Source organism: Schistocerca nitens, chromosome 2, assembly GCF_023898315.1.
Source record: "Schistocerca nitens isolate TAMUIC-IGC-003100 chromosome 2, iqSchNite1.1, whole genome shotgun sequence".
In the NCBI taxonomy this organism is placed as follows: Eukaryota; Metazoa; Arthropoda; class Insecta; order Orthoptera; family Acrididae; genus Schistocerca; species Schistocerca nitens.
Window position 1 is genome coordinate 140,456,914 of NC_064615.1, and position 23,792 is coordinate 140,480,705.

The 23,792-nt window shown below is 41.9% G+C and overlaps 1 protein-coding gene across 2 annotated transcripts in view; it reads left to right on the plus strand.

Annotated features, from left to right (window-relative positions):
- Positions 1-23,792, plus strand: part of LOC126235841 (DNA polymerase alpha catalytic subunit) — a 330,143-nt gene that overhangs the window by 219,934 nt on the left and 86,417 nt on the right. For both annotated transcript variants that reach the window (XM_049944704.1, XM_049944705.1), the window contains 2 exons: positions 10,369-10,636; positions 10,811-10,985. In XM_049944704.1, the coding sequence (XP_049800661.1) occupies positions 10,369-10,636; positions 10,811-10,985 (443 nt within the window). The remainder of the gene's footprint in view (positions 1-10,368; positions 10,637-10,810; positions 10,986-23,792) is intronic.

Genomic DNA, 23,792 nt, shown 5'->3' on the forward strand with positions numbered 1-23,792 from the left:
GCTATGCATAGCTTGAGGGGAGAGATTTCTAGAAGGGAAAAAATAAGGAAAATAACATAAAGTGTAGGTGTTATGTGGAATGTTGGATGGTTTATAATCATTATTATTATTATTATTATTATTTATTTATTTGTACAGGGTGTTCAAAAAGTCTCTCCGCACTGCCGTATGATTGTTAGCCGCGCGTGCTGTATGATTGTTCGCCTTGCCTGGGTTACTTCCCTTCAAGTGGACTCTTCGAACATTCCACTGTTTCATTTATCTCGGCCAGCATCAGTAGTATCGTTGGTGTGTGTTGATGTGAACATTTAAGTTTAGTTCCTTTGTTCATTTGTTTCGTTTTTGTCACTGTTAAAATGCTAACCATTGAAGAACTTGTGTTTTTAGTCCAACAAGTGTTCAAAGCTGGCGGTAAATACACAGTTTCAGTTCCTCAAACGTTTAATTCAGTTTTCCCGGAAACAACACTCCCACATCACGATACTGTGTGAGATTTGATCAACAAATTTCGAAGTACGGGTTCAGTGACAGATACACCGAGAAGTGATCGTCCTAGCGTTTTGTCTGAGGATCAACTAATCGATATTTCCGATAAAATGTCCATGAGTCCGAATAAGTCAGTAAGAAAACTCATCCAGAAAATCGATGTTAGTGCCAGAATGGCCCACACAACTGTAAGGAAAAAATTAGAACTTTTCCCATACAAAGTGACAGTCGTCCAAGAACTGAAAAATACTGATCATGGCAAGAGACTGCATTATTGTCAATGGTTCAAAAATTTCATTCAACAAAATGGAAGGAATATTCTTAATGAAACGTTTTTCACTGATGAGTCGCGGTTTCATTTATCCGGGTATGTTTTTGCAGTATGCTGTCTTCCATCTCCAATCTCCAAGTTTTCAAATCTTATCTCGTGCAGTCCTCAACAATCGGTCTTTCCTTCTAATCCTGTCTGGTAAGTCTCCCTGAACCGGGTTTCTGGGCTACTTTTTGGAACTCTACCCCTTTTTCTAAATGTCAACAGTCATTTTCCTTCACCCCTCTTTCTTCCTCTTCAACCCCTCTGCCAGAAGGAGCCACTGGCTCCGAAAGCTTGCAAACTTAAATAGCTTTTATATGTGTGCTCTTCTGCCAGTGCTTGGCGAGTAGATTTTTTTATCTATCCAATTCCATTATAATGTCATACAGTGATTATTTTTCTTTCTGTCTGTCTGTCTGTCTGTCTGTCTGTTAAGCCCCCATTGTCTCAGGAGCAAGTAGATTTATAAAATTGAGATTTATGTCACATACTAAGGTCTATGGTCCCTTGGCAGCATACTAAACATTTGCTTCACTAAACATTTGCTTCTAAGTCAGTGCAGCCAAAAGATATGGCCATTTATGTCAACTTATTTTGATACATTGAAACTTGCTCGTCAGAACCTGTAGGGTCCCTCCTGTTGGTAATCTAAAGTCATGAAATTTTGCAAGAAGGAAAGTTTGTGACAGTAGAAGTAAAGGGTGAAATCTGAAATTGTTAAGCCGTCAGGGGATCCACATTCATTTGCTGGGGTACAGGCTTGGCGAACCCAGGGTTCCAGAGCTTGGTACAAGGCTTACACAGACGCGCAGGACACTGTCTGATTGAACCCTTATTTCCCTAGCTGCTCATGGGATGGAGCTGGAACCCTCGAAATCATCTTCTTCTCCTCCCAGTGGGAAGGATGTACTGCCTGGGAGTATTCACTCGCATTCATCCAAGAGAATGGAAGAGGCTAGTCCTAATAATAAGAATACTTTGGACTTGGGTAACATGGCTCATGGAAGCGTGAATAATAATATGTTTCTGGTTATTCAGAAGAAGGAAGGGACTTTTGAAAATGTTTCCAACTTCTATATCCGCAAGGGTTTGGAAAGCCTTGCTGGCACTTTAAAATATATCAAACAACTGCTCAACGGCTCATTGTTCATTGAAACTAACAGGTCAAAGCAGGTGGAACTTCTTAAAAAATCACAGAAATTGGGTGAATATGTTATCAATGTTGAGATGCACAGCTCTCTCAACTCTGGTAAGGGCACTGTCACATGCCGAGATATCATGGACATGAACATAGCGCAATTGAAGCAAGAATGGGCATCCCAGGGGATAGTTGATGTGGAGCAACAAATGTGAAGGACTAATGGAGAAAGTGAGAAGACTGCACTTTTATTTTCACATTCAGTTCTCCGACACTGCATGAACATATTATGACGGGATTCCTTTGACTTACTGTCTGGCCTTACATACGAAACCCTATGTGACGCTATAAATTCCAGCATTTCAGCCATACAACCATTAGTTGTGGAGGTGAAGTGATCTGTGGGAAGTGTGGAAAGCCAGCTCACGGTGCTGGGACTGACTTCCCATCTCCAGCAATCTGCATAAACTGCTCTGGGACCACTCAGTTTGGAGTCGAGACTGCCCTGTTTTTGCTGAGAAATGCAAAATACAGGAAGTAAAGTGACCAAGCGGACACCCTATGCCAAAGCCGAAAAAGAGTGTAAGGCGACGGAACCCCCTGTCTTTGTCACCCCAAGATGGATGCTTCAACACAGACTACCTCTAGCATGCCTGTATTCACTACAAGCACCTGTACTTGCATGTGTACATGCCAAGGAAAAAAGAGTAAGGACAAAGTAATCCAGGAAACTGCAACAGGAGAGACTAACAACAGTTTCGCAGTAAGCATCCAGAAGGCACATGAAAAGCAGCGTGTCTCTCTAAGCCTCCTTTCCCCCTCATCCTTGACCGGACAGGGTGCCGGGAAAGGATTAGAAGCTGTCCCGGTCACCATCAGACGTCATTGTGGCACATCTGACTGATGAGCAGGCCATCATAGAGTAGGTCCTTTGGATCCAGGCAGCCCCTCCAGTCCCTTTTTCTCTACAAGTGCTTCACCTCCCCTGTGCAAAGATAGGGGTAAATTAAAACCACACCAATGACATGGCTCCCATACTACAGTGGAACGTGAATGGGTTCGACACTCATGTGGAGGAACTAAACTCGTAGCATAGGCATGCCCATTTTAAAGATACAGACATCCCTGTGGTTGGGGGCTATACACTATACTGTAAGGATGACGTATTGGAGGAGAGAGCCAAAGGAAGGGTTGCAGTGTTTGTCACTAATGCATACCATTCCTCTGCTCTACCCTTGGCTACTGACGTGCAAGCAGTTACAGTTGAAATTCATGCACGTTGGAGGCGTACAGTATGCTCTCTGTATTTACCTCCACAGGGTTCGGTAGACTCTGAGGTTCTCACAGACCACATGTAACAACTCCCCGACCTTTTGTCCTCCTGGGTTACTTCAATGCCAATCATGTCCTGTTGGGCACGACCTCTACTTGCCCTTGAGGTCAAGTTTTGGAGAACCTCCTGACATCTAAAGAGCTGTGCATCCAAAACACTGGTATTCCCACTCATTTCTACTATTCACTGGGAGGTCATTGACAAGCTTCATTCCAACGACCACTTCCCAATGCGCCTTTACCTATTGGGTTGCTGGAACAGAAGCCGCCAACATGGATGATTAGCAGGGCTAATTCCGCGCTGCTCAGCCATTTGACTGTGTTTGAACACCATGACAGCATCCTGAAATGGGTGGACCACATCATACGTATGATCCATCATGCCGCTGACCTATCTATGCCACAGTCTTTTGGTTCTCTTAGGAGGTGACCAGTACCTTGGTGACAGAAGAGTGCTGTCCATCCATCCGGACCAGGCGTGCGGCTCTTGGATGGTTTAAATGCTGTCCAACACCCGACAACCTCACTGTCTTTTGAGTGGCAAGAGCCAAGGCTCAAAATGTCTTAAAAAAAAAAATCTCCCAGTAGTTACTGGAGTATTACCTTAACAAGCTGCATAGAAAAGACCATGGAGTGAACTGTTAAGCGTCGTCTAGTCAAGGTGTTAGAGACTAGATGACTCCTTAGCTGCTCTCAGTGGGGACTCCGGAGAATTCAGTCCATTGTTAACAACCTGACTCTGCTACAGGCTGCTATGCAGCAGTCTTTCCTCTGCAACTATCACTGTACCAGTGTATCGGGCTCTATATGTTCCGGGGATAACTGTGAAACCTGGGGAAAACCCGGGAATTTCTTTATCCAGAAGAAAACAGGGGAAAACCCAGGAATTTTTTAAAATTCGGGGAATTTTTCACTGTTTTGGTCTTTTTGTAATTTTGCCTTGTGAGAACTAATAATCCAACAAAGAATTTTACTGTATCCTGCTCCTGCAGAATAATACTCAGCAATAAAACATAAACAAGGGAATAAAACCAAAATAAAACTTAAGCTACAAAGGAAATGCACCATTTAACAACAAGACACAGTGCACACAAGCGCCTGCCAAAAGCAAAATACGTCAAAGGCTTTAGGAAAAAGACAATGGAATACTTCCTAACAGCAAATTGCTTCCGATGAGCAGGATATCACAATTGTGGGCTCATGCACTTGCGCTGTTGAGCTGCGTATGCACAGTACCTTCTCCCGCTTCTGGGCAGCAGTAGCAACAAGCAATTATGCTACCCAGAAGAAATTTTCTGGCGCACCCAAGCTGCCAGATTCGCGCATTCACAGAGCAGTCTGGGATGTAGTGGGGAGGGGCATAGTGACACATGTTGGTGTGTTTAGTTATTTTGCTGCTTCCTCTTCGTTTACAGTTCACACAGGAAATGAAAACAAAACGGATTCATGTGGCCGGGAGCTATCAACTGAATTAAAATACACTCACATAATTACGGGAGGCTAAAATATGTTATTAGTTTGTTTTCTGATTTTATGTTATTTCCACGTTTTTTGGCAGTGAAGCATTAATTGCCTCGCACGACAATGAAGTTATTTTTGTTGTTTTGCTAAATAAATGTGGCTGTTAATAATCTTTTCCACAGATACTGTCAATTCATAAGAAACAAAGTGTTTCATAAGAAACGAAGTATTTCATTCCTTACTGTTGGCTAGTTTAACTCTTCACTGAATTTCAAGTGCACATATTCATCTTCTGGCACATTTGATATTATGCCATAATAAAGAACCAAACATGGGACAATACAGTAATGGTACTCCAAGAAAATTTGCATCCCGAAAAGCGAACTGAAAAGCTTAATATCAGGTTGGGGCCTACTTCATTGTGAATCTGGACCTATGAATGAGTCCTTTAAGCTGAATTGTGCATCTTAGTATGGTTTACAAAATTCTTAAGCTCTTGGAGTATCCTCTGATGTCCTATTTCTTTTATGACATCATGTAAGATCTCTTCATGCTATACTTGTATGAACATATGGGTTTCCTACGTCTTCGTATCTGCCAATGTGCAGCAACGCCTGTTATCTGGCACTCGCAGGCAGCTGCTGAAACAAACCCATGTCTTAGTGGTTGCAGGAAAATATTGCTAATGGTTCTTTGAAAAGCGTTATTTTCAAAAGAAATTTCTTTTTATGCAAGATAATTTGTTACATGTGAGAATGTGCAATGAATTTCTTAAATCATAAATTTGACTCTCATTTAAAAATTAACCTTTGAGTACCAGCCACTTCAAAGAATTTTGAGACTAGAAGACCAGACATTAATGTCATTGTTTAAAATTTTACTGGTACATTTGTGTGATGTATATTAAAGTGTAACACATGCTATAAAAACCAATATTATATGTGAAAGTGTTGCTTTTCTTGTAGCTTATTAATCTTCAAGACCAATATTATATGTGAAAGCTCAGCTTTTCTTGTAGGTACACGATGTACATTAATTCAAACTATTAACTTTTCTGCCGGCCAGTGTGGCCGAGTGGTTCTAGGCACTTCAGTCTGGAACCGCGTGACCGTTGCGGTTGCAGGTTCGAATCCTGCCTCGGGCATGGAGGTGTGTGATGTCCTTAGGTTAGTTAGGTTTAAGTAGTTCTAAGTTCTAGGGGACTGATGACCTCAGATGTTAAGTCCCATAGTGCTCAGGGCCATTTTTTTCTTTTGTTAACTTTTCCTATTTGTGTGTTCATGCTGGTTAACAGCGGTGTTGTTATTGGCTGACTAATTGACCTGTCTCATGCTCTGAATACCTGCTGTCATTGGCTGGTGAGATCACATGACATGAGCTATGATTGGCTTACAAAATTGCATTGCAATCTCTATTTCAAGGCTTCAGAAACTAACGTGCTGTGTTTGGTGGAATTGGAATTTATACCTTCGCAATGAAAATATGCCGTGTATCGTAATATAAAAATGTGCAATGTACGTGTTGCTGAATATCAAAGATCTTTCCTAAATGCTTTTCTTTTTATTTTTTTATGTTATACCGGTGCCGAATTCCATTTTCTAAAGTGCCAGGAAGCTCCTTTTTTGTGTATAAAACGTTTACCATTCAAAGGATTGATATTTTTACAGCTCTGAGGAAAAGTACATTGTTGCTTATCATGGGAAAAGTGTATTTTCACCTTGGAAGAAGTGTATTTTAACACGAGAAAGAGTGCGTTTTTAACCAGGAAGAATCCGGGATTTTTTTCTAATTTTCTTGTCCACGTATACACCCTGTATATTCTTCGACGTCAGAAGGCGTACAATACTAGTTGAAGACACTGTATTCTTGCACAGCTGCATCAGTGGAGCTTTAATGGATATCTCCCCATCTTCATACGGTCTTTCCTGTCTACGGTTTTTTGGACCCAAGTTGGAGTCACTGTAAGATCATTTTGATTGCGAGAATGGTGTCCCTCAGGGCATTGTTTTAAGTGTTACCAAATTTGCCATAGCCCTAAACAGTATCATATCTATGGTAAGGAGTCCTTACAGTGCTCCTCATTTGTAGATGATACTGCTATTCTGTGTTCCTCCTCCAGTGTTGCAACAGTAAGCAGTCAGTTGCAACTAAAGTGTGGAGGTCAGAGGAGTGGGCTGCAAAGAAAGGTTTTCAATTTTCTGCAGATAAGTGTGTGTGTGTGTGTGTTTGTGTTTTAATCATTCTCATCATGTTTTTAATTTATCTGCCTTGCATATGGGGGACACTGTGCTGCATTTTAAAGACTCACTGCGGTTTCTGGGCCTCATTTTTTACTCGAAATTGCCATGGTTGCCACACTGGGGAGACCTGAAAGTCAGAACCCTGAAGGCACTGAATCTCGTAAAGTCTCTTAGCCACTGGTCTTGGGGAGCAGGCAGAGCATGTCTCCTCCAGTTTCATGGGACTTTCGTGCATTCGCAGCTGAGTTATTTGTGCACAGTGTATGGATCAGCGAGGCCTACTTATTTGAAGATAATTGACACTGTCCACCATGAGGGGATTTGACTGGCCACCGGTGCTTATAGGACCAGTCCCATACCCAGCCTCTGCGCTGAGGCCGGGGAACTGCCACTTACCATCTGGTGGCAGCTCCTTGTGGTGCATCAGACATGAAAGATCCTCGCAGCTCCAACTTCACCCGCACACGATACTGTTGCTCTTCCACCTCTGGAATGCCTTTTCTTCAACCATCCACGAGCAACTATGCTCTTTGAGATCCGCGTACAAACCCCAAATCCAGAGTCTGCCACCCTGGTTAATGCAGAGACCCAGCGTCATTTTAGATTTTGTGCAGTACAGGAGAGATTGCACTACTGCTTCTGTTTTTATTCCAATATTTACAGATATTTTATATGGGCACTGCAATTATGTAGCTGTCTTTATGGATTGGTCTAAGCAGGGACTCTGGTGATTGCTCTGTCATTTTCCTGGATCGTGTCCTCAAGGCCCAACTGCCTCAAGAATTTACTATCTTCAACACACAATTATATATGTTCTTCCAGTGCTAAATTTCTTGTCTGTTCAGATTCTCTGAGCACCCTTTATTCTCCCCAACGTTTGTACCCAGCAGCTAGTCATCCAGAATATCCAGGATGTCCTTCTCCAACTAAAACGACTTAGGAAGGAGATGTATTTCTGCTGGGTACCTGGGAAAATGGGAATTGCGGGGAATGAAAGGGCGGACCACGCAACCAAGGAGGCGTGTCGTCATACTCAGGTATTTCAGTATGCCATCCCCTGCGTGCTATCGTCTCGCTGTTGAGGTGCATCAATGGGAAAAAGAGTGGCTGGAAGTGACTGACAACAAGCTCCATGTAGTAAAGCCCACAACTTGGCTGTGGCGTACTTCCTTCCAGCCATGTCGATGGGACGAGGTCCTTCTTACTTGTCTTCACATGGACCACAGCCCCATGGCACACTGATTATTATTCTGGCGAAAGGGCCCTCCAATGTGTAATGCTTGTGACATACGGATCACTGTGTGCCACATTTTATTGGACTGCGTTTATTTGCCAACCAGCGGACTGTGGCGGATTTGCTAACAGATTTGCCCTGTGTTTTAAGCAGTGTTAAAACAAATGTAGTTCAAGTTTTAAAGGATTGTGAATTGTCCAACATTTTTAACAAGATTTTAGGGAGATGTTTTTAACTTGTCTAAAGGGTGACTGGCTCATTCCAGTTTTTTTTGTAAGTGGCCAGCCAGTCACATTTCTCTATGCGTTTCTTTTGGCTCTTCTGTGTTTTGGTTTCTCCATGTTTTAATTTCATGTATAGCTGCTTTCTCTCGTAACTGGTTTTTGTGCATGTGAAATAGTGACTGTATGGTCATTTCAAATGCAAGAGTTTCCAACAATTTTAGTTTCTCTGCACGTTCGTTTGTTTTGATGTGTGTCCCCCTGCTGATGACCTTATGTTGGGTTCCCATAAGATCCAAACACACACACACACACACACGCCGTAAATTGTTAATTTGTAGTTAAACCTCTGGGACCAATATCTAGACAGCATCAATGTCAGTGACAGGTAAAACTTGTCACTATCCTCGATTCCCGGAATGGATGAGCTGTCTATATACATATTTAAGTTTTTACGGAACCCTCAGTGTGTGTGAGTCCTACTCGCACCTGGCGTATTTTTTAGTTGATTTGTCTCTGTGGTAATGTTGTCCACCACTGTATTGAACATGGCATCCAGCATAACCCTTGCAGAAATGGAATGTATTGAACTTATACCTTCTCGATGTGTGTGAGAGCAGTTTTCCGTGACTGTTGGCATGCAGTAGAAGTCCTTAAGTGCATACTTATTTCAGAAAGTTAAGTTCTGAAATTTTTTGGTCAATGTTTTTTTGTTTGAATATGTTGGTTGTATTACCACAATCAGAACCTAGTATTGAAAATTTATTTGACTTCAAAGTGTGGGTATGCTAAGAAGAGCATCTGATCGTATTACGCTTTCGTTGTCTTTTGAGTTAACCAGGTCAAAAAAGGTTTTATTGGTCTGCTAATCCTAATTCCTTACATATTCTAGTCGTATTACTGTAGCCTGTTATCAGCAGATGACAATCGCTCAGATTCCAAAGGGTGATTGCTTACCAGAATGAAAGTAGCCTGTTGAGACTAATGTTACAACTTATTGCGTATGAAAACATACATATCAGAGGATTTTAAAGCATTATTAACTTGAGGTTTTTGGATAGTTGTTCATAATGTTATTAGATTGATCTCTGAACTCAGCAGACCAAAAATAATTTAAAATGGTTTTTCTACAGTTTAATGTAATAAAATGTCAGCGAGGTGTGTGGACTGTCTTCTTTTAAAGACTTGCAGTTATGCAAAAATAGGTGTCTCCTTCCCACAGAGCCTCCCAATGTGTAAAATTAGATCTTCCTGATCTCATACAAAACAGTTTAAGCTACTACAGTTTTGATCCAAAAGATACGGGTCACAACTCGAGGAACTCATCAGTTTTCTTCAAAAAGTTTCCATTAGTATTCTTTGTAGAAGGTTAATGTTGAACAAAGTTTAAAGGAGATGTATAAAACTACACCATAGAGCAGAGAAAATGAAAAATCTCCTGCTGAAATATAGTGTAGAGTCATGTGAACTTTTGTTTTTTTCTATTGTAATGTTGTGGAAGCTCGATTCCCATCTGGGGAAAGAACGATAATTTGTACACAGTCAATTAAAAAATCTTCTGGACCATTATTGTGAATTTAAAAATGCAGAAATGTTGTGTAATTTATACAAATTGTCTTGTGATATGGATTTATGAAACCAGTAGACTCAGCTGCAACATTCAGTGTGAGTTCATGTGATACTGTTGAACACTTGAAGACCTGATACAGCTGGAGGCAGCAGTACAAATAACATTGTGACATTTAGCATAATACTGCCATGTCAACAGATGAGCAAGTGTGTATTACCTTCTACAGTTGTGACCAAAACTTCCATAAATTATAGTAACCAGATTCTTACTTCTTCAGTAGATAGCAACATGTTGTTTAACACCCTAATATTATAAAAAAGTTACCAAAATTCTCTAAATTCTCATTTTGACTGGGATTCATTATTTCTTGCAGAAACATATTGGACCAGATTTTATCAGATCAGTCAGCAGATGAACGTGTGGAGAAAATCCACACTCAGTTAATGAAGGTCCGTAGTGATCTACATGCTGGAGTTGTTCCACTAGACTTGCTTGCTATTACAAAGCAGCTGACTAAAGCTGTAGATGAATATGCTGACAAGAAAAGTCTTCCTCATGTGCAAGTGGCAATGCGGCTCAACTCACAGTCTGGTGGCAAACATGTAAAGGCAGGGGACACGGTATCATATGTTATATGTGATGTAAGTTTGTGATAGTTATTACATAATTTTAACAAGAAATGATACTGCTATACAAGAATTTTTGTGTGCTTTGTAAATAAATATATGCATCCATACAGAGAAAGAGAACTGCAATATTGTTGCTGTCTAATAGCATTAAATGCAAGAGTTGTTTTAAGATGCTCTAATTTGCAGGATGGAAGTAGCTTGCCAGCTTCCCAACGAGCTTATCATGTGGATGAACTGAAGGAGAATGATAAACTGAAGGTGGATGTAAATTATTATCTATCACAGCAGATTCATCCTGTTGTTTCACGTCTCTGTGATCCTGTTGAAGGAACAGATGCTGCTCGAATAGCAGAATGCCTCGGTCAGTACTCTTTCTTACTCATTCTTTTCAGCCTATGATTAGTAACAGAATTTCTGTTATAATATAATGACACTGGAGTCAGGGTAGAGGAAGGTGGTGGTATTGTTGAACATAGTAAGGCATCACATTTGCTAAGACAATGGATTTCCATTTATTGTCTCTTTCTTACATATTAAGATGTACATTACTGAAATAGGAAAACTGAGCTAAAATTATTATTGAGTCACTAATAACTTATATTTGTTGCAAAGAAAGACTGAAGGGCATGCTAAATCACAAGTACACCAGGAAGCTCAGCTAGCTTTGCTGGGTTTGGTGTGGATATGATTTGTGCAGTTAGAAGTGTCTTTATTTGGTCAACTCAGCAATTTGTCGCTACAGAGAATGTCATATAACTGTTCATAATGTTTAGTGGACAGGATGTCCATAATTAGTGTTGCAGTTTCAAAACTCTGTAGAAAGATTTATAGAGGTGGAGCCCCTCCTCGCCTGCACTGGCATGATGGCCAACTAAGTAGTTCTACTGCCATCTCTGCATAAGGGTTAGTTTCCACTAATGTGAGGTGTTGCAGGAGGTGGGTACTGCAATGTTTGCGTACGTCTGGTTAAGGTTAACCATTAATACGCACTCTCCTGGTGATAGATTGGGTAGAGTCGAACGAAGGGTAGTGACTTGAAGGACAGAGGGGGAAAAAAGTGCCAAGGCAAGAGCCAAGGGGAAAAACCTCTGCTCTATAGAAAGAGAACCACTGCTCAGAATGACGTCAAATTTGAATTGCATATTATTGATGCAGGGAGAAATGTCATGGGAAAAAAATTAATGAAAATTTGACCATAGGTGGATCTGTAAGAGTCAGAATATGCAAATCAACAGAAGTGCAGCACACAGCTGTTCCTTAGTTTGCCTCTGAGATTCCCAACATCATTGTCTCCATTGGGATTTTTTGTGATCTCTCAAAGGCTTTTGATTGTGTAAATCATGAAATTCTGCTAGACAAGCTCAAGTATTGTGGCATGAGTGGGACAGTGCACAAATGGTTTAATTCGTACCTAACTGGAAGAGTGCAGAAAGTTGAAATAAGTAGTTCTCGTAACATGCAAAGATCAGCACATTCCTCAAACTGGGGAACTATCAAGAATGGGGTTCCACAAGGGTCAGTCTTGGGTCCTTTGTTGTTCTTATTATATATTAATGACTTGCCATTCTATATTCATGAAGAGACAAAGTTAGTTCTCTTTGCTGATGATACAAGTATAGTAATCACACCTGACAAACAAGAATTAACTGATGGGTCAGGGATTTTCTCTGCCTCGTGATGACTGGGTGTTGTGTGATGTCCTTAGGTTAGTTAGGTTTAAGTAGTTCTAAGTTCTAGGGGACTGATGACCATAGATGTTAAGTCCCATAGTGCTCAGAGCCATTTGAAATTTGAAAATTAACTGATGAAATTGTCAATACTGTCTTTCAGAAAATTACTAAGTAGTTCCTTGTAAACGGACTCTCACTTAATTTTGATAAGACACAGTACATACAGTTCCGTACAGTGAATGGTATGACGCCATTAATAAATATAGACCTTAATCAGAAGCATATAGCTAAGGTAGAATATTGCAAATTTTTAGGTGTGTCCATTGATGAGAGATTAAATTGGAAGAAACACATTGATGATCTGCTGAAACGTTTGAGTTCAGCTACTTATGCAATAAGGGTCATTGCAAATTTTGGTGATAAACATCTTAGTAAATTAGCTTACTATGCCTATTTTCACTCATTGCTTTCATATGGCATCATATTTTGGGGTAATTCATCACTGAGGAATAAAGTATTTATTGCACAAAAGCGTGTAATCAGAATAATAGCTGGAGTCCACCCAAGATCATCCTGCAGACATTTATTTAAGGATCTAGGGATATTCACAGTAGCTTCTCAGTATATATACTCTCTTATGAAATTTGTTATTAACAACCAAACCCAATTCAAAAGTAACAGCAGTGTGCATAACTACAACACTGGGAGAAAGGATGATCTTCACTATTCAAGATTAAATCTAACTTGGGCACAGAAAGGGGTGAATTATACTGGCACTAAAGTCTTTGGTCACTTACCAAATAGTATCAAAAGTCTGACAGATAACCAACAAGTATTTAAGAAGAAATTAAAAGAATTTCTGAATGACAACTCCTTCTACTCCATAGAGGAATTTTTAGATATAAATTAAGAAAAAACAAAAAAAAATTATTAAAAAAAATAAAAATAAAAAATAAAGAAAAACAAAAAAACACAATAAAATAAAGTTGTTATATTAACTTAAGTATGTTGTTAAATTAACCTAATTATGTCATGTATTGGAAAATTCGACTCGTTCCACATCATTACGAAATATCGTATTCATGATCCATGGAACTAGTATTAATCTAATTTAATCTAACCATGAAGGATCACACGCTGCTGGCAAAGCACTTTTATAAGAACAGTGACTGTGCGCCAGTAGCCGTGCTGGAGTTCTATACACACAAGGGTATGAAAAAAGGCATTGATTTGATGTCTTTGGAGAAAATGTTTACAAAATTCTAAAATATAGATTCTTTTCAAGTGCAGTATGGGAGAGGGAGGAAAACAATTGATCCAATGTCAGTAGATGACGTGGCCATAGCATTGGAGCAGAAGTTGAGCGATCTTTTATGAACGTGCAGTACATAGAGAATTGCCCAGTGTCTAGACATGCCTGTGAGCACTGTGCATAAAATTACAAAATTCTATGGAACATTCCACATTGCTCTCTACACACAACTACCCATGTTCAAGAGTTGCTTCATGCTGACCTGTCAGTAAGACAAACATGAGCTCTAGAATTTCTTGTTCAGATGGAACATTCTGTGGACAAATGAAGCCCCTTTCCATCTCCAAGGCCATGCCAGTACAAAGTATTGCAGAATATTGGTAATGGAAAAGCTGCACAAACATCAACTGATACCACTTCATTCTGCAAAGGTGGCTGTGTGGTGTGGGTTGATTGCGTCGTATTTTTTCAAGATGAGTCCTACAGGTCATATAACCTGTTCTGTCAGTGATAAAAGGTGTGAGAGTTTTTCGTGCACCTACATGATTCCTACCCTTCAACAGCTTGGGTGTGTGGGTAGAATCATTTTCATGTAACATGGCACTCTTTGGCACATTGCACAGTCGGGGAACAGGCTGCAGCTGCAGCAGAGGCATTTAGTAAATGCTGGAATCATCAGTCGTCATTTCCCTGCAGCCTGGCTGTGCAGATCACCTGATCTTAATTGGTGTAACTTCTGGCTGAAGGGTTTTCTGAAAGATGATGTGTTCAGTGCTTCAGTTATGAACATAGCTAAATTAAATTGAAGGCACACATTGTGCTATGCATTCTGTACGTGTTCCCGAGGCACTCCAATCTGTTGTCAAATGTGCTGTTTCTCGAATCAATTTGTGGCAGAAAACACTGGACAGCACATTGAACATGTGTTGCACCAGTCTCACAACAATTAGAAACCAATCTCATTTTGCTTTTTATGCAGTTTTTGTCTTGAGAACAAGGGCCACAACTGGTGACTGCCGAACTTGTGCAATCACGTATGTTGAACAGTGCGAATGGTATAATGTGCAACTCTACCATAGTCGTCGTTATGTTATTCATCTGTCATTTGTAGCCGACCCCATTTACGTAATAAGTTGTTCATATTTGACATCATTCTGAGCAGTGGTTCTCTTTCTACAGCGTTTTGAACTGGAGCTTTAATTGATTGTGAATGCCCTCTACTTGAAGGAGTGTATATTAAAATGACCAGCTAAAGAAATTTCTCTTTTCTTATATTTCCTGTGTTCAGTAACAATGATTTTTTGAACGTTTTGTTAGAAATCATCAAATTTATTATTAAGACATCTGTACAACACTGTAACAGAGGCACTTCATTTACAACTAGCTTTATTGCTGATATCTTAGATGTAATTTCTGCACTCTGTTATGTGATGAACACTAGTTTTGCACACCGTAGATGGTCTTTAAATACATACATTCCTCCTTTATCTATGTTCTGTTATCAACTAAATTTTTGATTAGGACATAGTTATCAAAGGTTTATCATTGTAATTGAGTTATTAGAAGAACCATGTTCTGTGAGAAAGATCTCATCAACCTTCTCCTCACTTACTGTATGCTGTTATTGTATGCACTTGTTGCGTAAGTGCTGACAATTTTGATATGGAACTCTTGAGATATGTTTTATTTTTTTGCTTCATGGGATTTTCCTTTTGGGGACTATCTTTTCAAACCTTTTCTGTGATATGGAAGGTTTCAGTGTATTTACAGTATAACTTAAGTACACAGCACAACCAGAGACCACAGTGGATGGGAGTTTGCGTGATATAGATCTTAATTCTGTTTTTCCTTTCCAGTATTATGTTGAACAGTTTATCCCTGAAACCAGCTTTTTAAATATTACCATCTTTGCAAGAATAGTGTCCATAATACGTCACAGTTCAGTTCTCCTTATTGATAGTTTTTTATTTTTATTCTAATTTTCTCAGAGCAGACAAAAAGCTTGCTTTAAGTTCAAGACAAAAAAAAAAAAATTGCAGTTTTTTCTCTTTCATGTAGTGCACTTACATATATGCTGAAGTTAAGAGCTTTTTTGCTTTGTTAGGTACTCAACTGAAAGTATTTAACAAAGAGAGGATAATTACCTTAAATGGTTATTATCTGATCAAATAATATTTCAGGAAGTTGCAAAATAATCTGTAAAGGAATTCCAGCTGTTACTCGTCCTGCATTTGAAACCTAATACAGCAGAGGTACTGTGTGGCATGGATTTGACAAGCCCTTGTTAGGTTACTGACAATTTGTGGGCAAAGAACTGGTGTGTGGTAGTTTCCAGATGTGTTTCATCCAGTTCAGATTGGGCGGATTTGATGGCAAAACCAACAGTGGGAGCTCACTATCACACTTTTCAAACAACTCTAACCAAATTCTGAGATAGACAGGTATTCTACTGGAAGATTCCATCAGTCTGAGAAGATTTCAAGCATGAAGGGATGCAGGTGGTCCACATTTATGTTCATGAAGTCCACAGCTATCGTGGTGCCTTCCGTTACTACCGTATGTCCCATGGAAGCCCAGGTGAATGACCCCCAGAGTGTAGTACTGTCCCCACTGGCTTGCATCCATAGTATGGTGCTTGTTTCGAGCATCTGTCCACCTGGATGGCCTAGTATCTGGACTCAGAAGCATCCACCTGGTATAATAAGAAATGAGATACATCCACTGACACATTTTCATTAATTCACAATCCAGTCTGAATGATCTCATACCCAATGCAGTCGTAAAGCTCACTGTCATTGAATCAGCATGGGAACATGTAGGATTGTCTGCTTGCAGAGCCCCATATTCAGCAGTGTACACTAAAATGTGTGCTCATTTTGTGATGAGCACGGTTGTGAAACACCTTCACATCTTCTAATCCACTACCTATGGTTTCACCATCCTTCGACCACGTTCCATAGAGGATCACTACAGTAGTAGATGAACAGTCAACCAACTTCCACCATTCCCGAGGTGCTGGTTTCCGGGCCCCACTCCATAACAATTTGTCCTTTGTCAAAGTCACTTATGTTACTGGATTTCCCCTTTCATCTCTGCTCTGCTTATATGCTTTCCTTACTGTGTCACAACACCACCCTGTGGCATTCAGTCCCATGGTGGGCAGTAATCATAGTGTTCAAACAAATTTCGGGCTTGCAGCCGGTCGTCGTTCAATACTTCGCACGATATTTCAACTGGGCACCTGCCAGTCATCTTCAGGTGAGCCGTCGCAGACTGGCGATAAATTTCTCCGCTCCGCAATATATAGCGTACTGTAACTATTCTGCGCATGCGTCGAAAACTTGATAGTTGAACCAACACTGCCCGCTGGCAGCGCCCTCGCTGGTGGAATAGCGGAACTCAGTCGCCCTCTGCGTTGCTGTTTGCCACGGCCGTCGACGCACTCTGTCGTCTTCAATTTGAGCAAATCGTGGAGATGATGGGATTCCATGCACTGTCCAGCTGGTAGCCGCTGTCACGGTTTAACAGATTTTCCGCCAGTCGTATTTCTACGGATTCTTTAATAATGGAGTCCCAGAAAGACGTTGCTGTAGACAAAATCATTGTTTTCTCATACTCCATTGAATGTCCAGTAGAAATACAATGTTCAGCAATAGCGGACTTGCTTGGCTGCAAAAGGCGGGTGTAACGTTGATGTTCAGTGCAGCGTTCTTTCACGGTGCGTGTGGTTTGACCTATGTAAGCCATACCACATTGGCATGGTATCTTGTAAATTCCGGCCTTTCTTAGTAACAGATTGTCCTTAACTGATCCCACAAGGCCCCCAATCTTCGATGGTGGGCGGAAAACCACTTTTACCTGAAATTTTCGGAGGATTCTTGCTATTTTAAACGAAGTGTTGCCAACGAAAGGAAGAAAAGCTAAAGATTGTTCCAGCATGTTCTCCTCTTTATTCACTTCCTGCTTCTTAGTTTTAACTGTTAGTGCCCTGTTAATCTGCCGGATGGAATACCCATTTTCGCTGAATACTGTCTTTAGATGGGCGAGTTCTTGAGGTAAGCTATCTAGATCTGAGACAGTATAAGCTCTATGAACAAGCGTTTTAAGCAAACTCATGGTTTGCGATGGGTGATGGCAACTCGATGCTTGCAGGTACAAATCAGTATGAGTGGGTTTCCGGTAAACTGAATGCCCTAGAGAACCATCATTCTTCCTTCGAACCAGGACATCCAAGAAAGGCAAACAGCCATCTTTCTCTATTTCCATGGTGAACAGGATGTTGCTATGAATGGAGTTGAGGTGATGTAGAAACTCCATTAATTTATCTTCTCCATGAGGCCACACTATGAAAGTGTCATCCACATACCGCCAAAAAACTATTGGCTTCAGGGCAGCTGATTCACGCGCTCTCTCTTCAAAGTCCTCCATAAAAAGGTTGGCGACCAAAGGAGAGAGGGGGCTACCCATGGCGAAATCTGAGAGAGGACCCTGACGTAGTGGTATTGAAAGGTGACAAAGGTAATGCAACTGTTTTGTTACCTCGTGGTGTGTATAAAGATAAGATGTATGGTCTGCTAAGTGACTCTACCTATAGGAGGATTGATTACGATCCTACAGGACGTTTGCAACGAAAAACTTTTTCCCACGTGGAATGTTTCCCACGTGGGAAAAAATATATCTAAAAACAAAGATGATGTGACTTACCAAACGAAAGCGCTGGCACGTCGATAGACACACAAACAAACACAAACATACACACAAAATTCAAGCTTTTGCAACAAACTGTTGGCTCATCAGGAAAGAGGGAAGGAGAGGGAAAGACGAAAGGATGTGGGTTTTAAGGGAGAGGGTAAAGATATATGTCTCCTTGTGTCTGTATGTGTGTGTGTGTGTGTGCGAGTGTATACCCATCCTTTTTCCCCCCTAAGGTAAGTCTTTCCGCTCCCGGGATTAGAATGACTCCTTACCCTCTCCCTTAAAACCCACATCCTTTCGTCTTTCCCTCTCCTTCCCACTTTCCTGATGAGGCAACAGTTTGTTGCGAAAGCTTGAATTTTGTGTGTATGTTTGTGTTTGTTTGTGTGTCTATCGACGTGCCAGCACTTTCGTTTGGTAAGTCACATCATCTTTGTATATATACATGGGAAAAATATATTAAAAACAAAGATTCCATGACTTACCAAACGGGAAAGCACTGGTAGATAGGCACAATAAAAAACACACAAACACACATACACACAAAATTCAAGCTTTCACAACCAACGGTTGCTTCGTCAGGAAAGAGGGAAGGAGAGGGAAAGACGAAAGGATGTGGGTTTTAAGGGAGAGGGGAAGGAGTCATTCCAATCCCGGGAGCGGAAAGACTTACCTTAGGGGGAAAAAAGGACGGGTATACACTCGCACGCACGCACGCACGCACACACACACACACACACACACACACACACACACACACACACATCCATCCACACATGCACAAGTAGACATATTCAAAGGCAAAGAGTTTGGGCAGAGATGTCAGTCGAGGCGGAAGTGCAGAGGCAAAGATGTTGTTGAATGACAGGTGAGGTATGAGTGGCGGCAACTTGAAATTAGCAGACATTGAGGCCTGGTGGGTAACCGGGAGAGAGGATATATTGAAGGGCAAGTTCCCATCTCCGGACTTCGGATGGGTTGGTGTTAGTGGGAAGTATCAAGATAATCCGGATGGTGTAACACTGTGACAAGATGTGCTGGCAGTGCACCAAGGCATGTTTAGCCACAGGGTGATCCTCATTACCAACAAACACTGTCTGCCTGTCTCCATTCATGCGAATGGACAGTTTGTTGCTGGTCATTCCCACATAGAAAGCTTCACAGTGTAGGCAGGTCAGCTGGTAAATCACGTGGGTGCTTTCACATGTGGCTCTGCCTTTGATCGTGTACACCTTCCGGGTTACAGCACTGGAGTAGGTGGTGGTAGGAGGGTGCATGGGACAGGTTTTACACCGGGGGCGGTTACAAGGGTAGGAGCCAGAGGGTAGGGAAGGTGGTTTGGGGATTTCATAGGGATGAACCAAGAGGCTACGAAGGTTAGGTGGACGGCGGAAAGACACTCTTGGTGGAGTGGGAAGGATTTTATGAAGGATGGATCTCATTTCAGGGCAGGATTTGAGGAAGTCGTATCCCTGCTGGAGAGCCACATTCAGAGTCTGGTCCAGTCCCGGAAAGTATCCTGTCACAAGTGGGGCACTTTTGTGGTTCTTCTGTGGGAGGTTCTGGGTTTGAGGGGATGAGGAAGTGGCTCTGGTTATTTGCTTCTGTACCAGGTCGGGAGGGTAGTTGCGGGATGCGAAAGCTATTGTCAGGTTGTTGGTGTAATGGTTCAGGGATTCCGGACTGGACCAGATTCGTTTGCCACGAAGGCCTAGGCTGTAGAGAAGGGACCGTTTGATATGGAATGGGTGGCTGCTGTCATAATGGAGGTTGCTTGTTGGTGGGTTTGATGTGGGCGGACGTGTGAAGCTGGCCATTGGGCAGATGGAGGTCAACGTCAAGGAAAGTGGCGTAGGATTTGGAGTAGGACCAGGTGAAACCAAAGGAGTTGAGGTTGGAGAGGAAATTCCGGAGTTCTTCTCACTGTGAGTCCAGATCATGAAGATGTCATCAATAAATCTGTACCAAACTTTGGGTTGGCAGGCCTGGGTAACCAAGAAGGCTTCCTCTAAGCGACCCATGAATAGGTTGGCGTACGAGGGGGCCATCCTGGTACCCATGGCTGTTCCCTTTAATTGTTGGTATGTCTGGCCTTCAAAAGTGAAGAAATTGTGGGTCAGGATGAAGCTGGCTAAGGTAATGAGGAAAGAGGTTTTAGGTAGGGTGGCAGGTGATCGGCGTGAAAGGAAGTGCTCCATTGCAGCGAGGCCCTGGACGTGCGGAATATTTGTGTATAAGGAAGTGGCATCAATGGTTACAAGGATGGTTTCCGAGGGTAACAGATTGGGTAAGGATTCCAGGCGTTCGAGAAAGTGGTTGGTGTCTTTGATGAAGGATGGGAGACTGCATGTAATGGGTTGAAGGTGTTGATCTACGTAGGCAGAGATACATTCTGTGGGGGCTTGGTAACCAGCTACAATGGGGCGGCCGGGATGATTCGGTTTGTGAATTTTAGGAAGAAGGTAGAAGGTACGGATGCGGGGTGTCGGTGGGGTCAGGAGTTTGATGGAGTCAGGTGAAAGGTTTTGTAGGGGGCCTAAGGTTCTGAGGATTCCTTGAAGCTCCTTCCCGATGTCCAGGCTCCGGAATTTCCTCTCCAACCTCAACTCCTTTGGTTCCATGAGATTCACCTGGTCCTACTCCAAATCCCATGCCACTTTCCTTGACGTTGACCTCCATCTGTCCAATGGCCAGCTTCACACGTCCGTCCACATCAAACCCACCAACAAGCAACAGTACCTCCATTATGACAGCTGCCACCCATTCCACATCAAACGGTCCCTTCCCTACAGCCTAGGTCTTCGTGGCAAACGAATCTGCTCCAGTCCGGATTCCCTGAACCATTACACCAACAACCTGACAATAGCTTTCGCATCCTTCAACTACCCTCCCGACCTGGTACAGAAGCAAATAACCAGAGCCACTTCCTCATCCCCTCAAACCCAGAACCTCCCACAGAAGAACCACAAAAGTGCCCCACTTGTGACAGGATACTTTCCGGGACTGGACCAGACTCTGAATGTGGCTCTCCAGCAGGGATACGACTTCCTCAAATCCTGCCCTGAAATGAGATCCATCCTTCATGAAATCCTCCCCACTCCACCAAGAGTGTCTTTCCGCCGTCCACCTAACCTTCGTAACCTGTTAGTTCATCCCTATGAAATCCCCAAACCACCTTCCCTACCCTCTGGCTCCTACCCCTGTAACCGCCCCCGGTGTAAAACTTGTCCCATGCACCCTCCCACCACCACCTACTCCAGCCCTGTAACCCGGAAGGTGTACACGATCAAAGGCAGAGCCACGTGTGAAAGCACCCACGTGATTTACCAACTGACCTGCCTACACTGTGATGCATTCTATGTGGGAATGACCAGCAACAAACTGTCCGTTCGCATGAATGGACACCGGCAGACAGTGTTTGTTGGTAATGAGGATCACCCTGTGGCTAAACATGCCTTGGTGCACGGCCAGCACATCTTGGCACAGTGTTACACCGTCCGGGTTATCCGGATACTTCCCACCTACACCAACCAATCCGAACTCCGGAGATGGGAACTTGCTCTTCAATATATCCTATCGTCCCTTTACCCACCAGGCCTCAATCTCCGCTAATTTCAAGTTGCCGCCACTCATACCTCACCTGTCATTCAACAACATCTTTGCGTCTGCATTTCCGCCTCGACTGACATCTCTGCCCAAACTCTTTGTCTTTGAATATGTCTGCTTGTGTCTGTATATGTGTGGATGGAATGGATATGTGTGTGTGTGTGCGCGCGAGTGTATACCCGTCCTTTTTTCCCCCACACACCTTGGAGTTAAAATTTGTGCATCATGGTTTCATAGGCCATTCACCCTTTTACTAATAGAATGCTCATATAGTAATGAACAATGAATAAAAATATTGTCTATGGCTGTGCTATGAATGTAGGAGTACTTCCAATAGCCTTTTGCTTCATAATCACATACAAAATTATTGTTGAAGTCACCACATATAACTAATTTTTGGTACTTCCTATAAAGTGAACCAAGAGCCCTCTCTAGCTTGTGTTATTAGGAAAGCGACGTGTATTAAGTTATAAGGCATCATCCATCTGGGAACCAATTACATGTGGGGTCCCACAAGGTTCCGTTTTAGGGTCCTTACTTTTTCTCGTGTATATCAATGACCTTTCATCAGTAACATTACCAGATGCCAAGTTCATTTTGTTCGTGTGTAATCTAACCTCTGCACCACTTCAGTGCAGTAATGTGTTCATTGTAAATAAGTATTATAGTAGTTCTATTACATGATTATTACCTTATAAATAAAAAACTTTTTCATTTTAAATTCAGTGCATTAATGTTTGTAAAATGATTCTTTCATATAGTGTTCATTAAAAAAAAAAGATCATTCCACTTGGGACCTGTGGAAGGTACATTAGCTTATTTGTTTCAGTTGTAAATATTTGTCATGTATTATTGTTGTACTGACATATTCTACATCCTGGAGAACCTCCTCACTACGGATCAATTGGAATGAACGTGAATCTAATCTAATATCTAGCTTGAGAAGAAATACTCCGAAGTCAGAGTAAGGGGCCTGTAAATAACAACAATTAGAAGTTAAGTAACACTAAATTCAACTGCACCTGCACAATATTCAAATACCTGTTCAGTACAGTGTCTGATATGTCTATGGACCCAAATAGAATACTATTTTTTACATACGTGGCCACTCCCTGACTCTGCGAAGAACTCCTTGAAAATCAGCCATCTAATCTGTATCCTGGTAAAGGAAACCTCTGTATTGTCAAATTATTTAAGTGGTGCTCCAGTATACCAATAATGTCAGAGTCAACATCTATAAGCAGTTCACTAACTTTATCTCTAATATCTCTTATGTTGTTGTTGTTGTATTGGTCTTCAGTCCTGAGACTGGTTTGATGCAGCTCTCCGTGCTACTCTATCCTGTGCAAGCCTCTTCATCTCCCAGTGCCTACCGCAACCTACATCCTTCTGAATCTGCTTAGTGTATTCATCTCTTGGTCTCCCTCTAAGATTTTTACCCTCCACACTACCCTCCAATACTAAATTGGTGATCCCTTGATGCCTGCCGGCCGAAGTGGCCGTGCGGTTAAAGGCGCTGCAGTCTGGAACCGCAAGACCGCTACGGTCGCAGGTTCAAATCCTGCCTCGGGCATGGATGTTTGTGATGTCCTTAGGTTAGTTAGGTTTAACTAGTTCTAAGTTCTAGGGGACTAATGACCTCAGCAGTTGAGTCCCATAGTGCTCAGAGCCATTTGAACCATTTTGATCCATTGATGCCTCAGAACATGTCCTACCAACCGATCCCTTCTTCTAGTCAAGTTATGCCACAAACTTCTCTTCTCCCCAATCCTATTCAATACTTCCTCATTAGTTATGTGATCTACCCATCTAATCTTCAGCATTCTTCTGTAGCACCACATTTCAAAAGCTTCTATTCTCTTCTTGTCCAAACTAGTTATCGTCCATGTTTCACTTCCATTCATGGCTACACTCCATACAAATACTTTCAGAAACGACTTCCTGA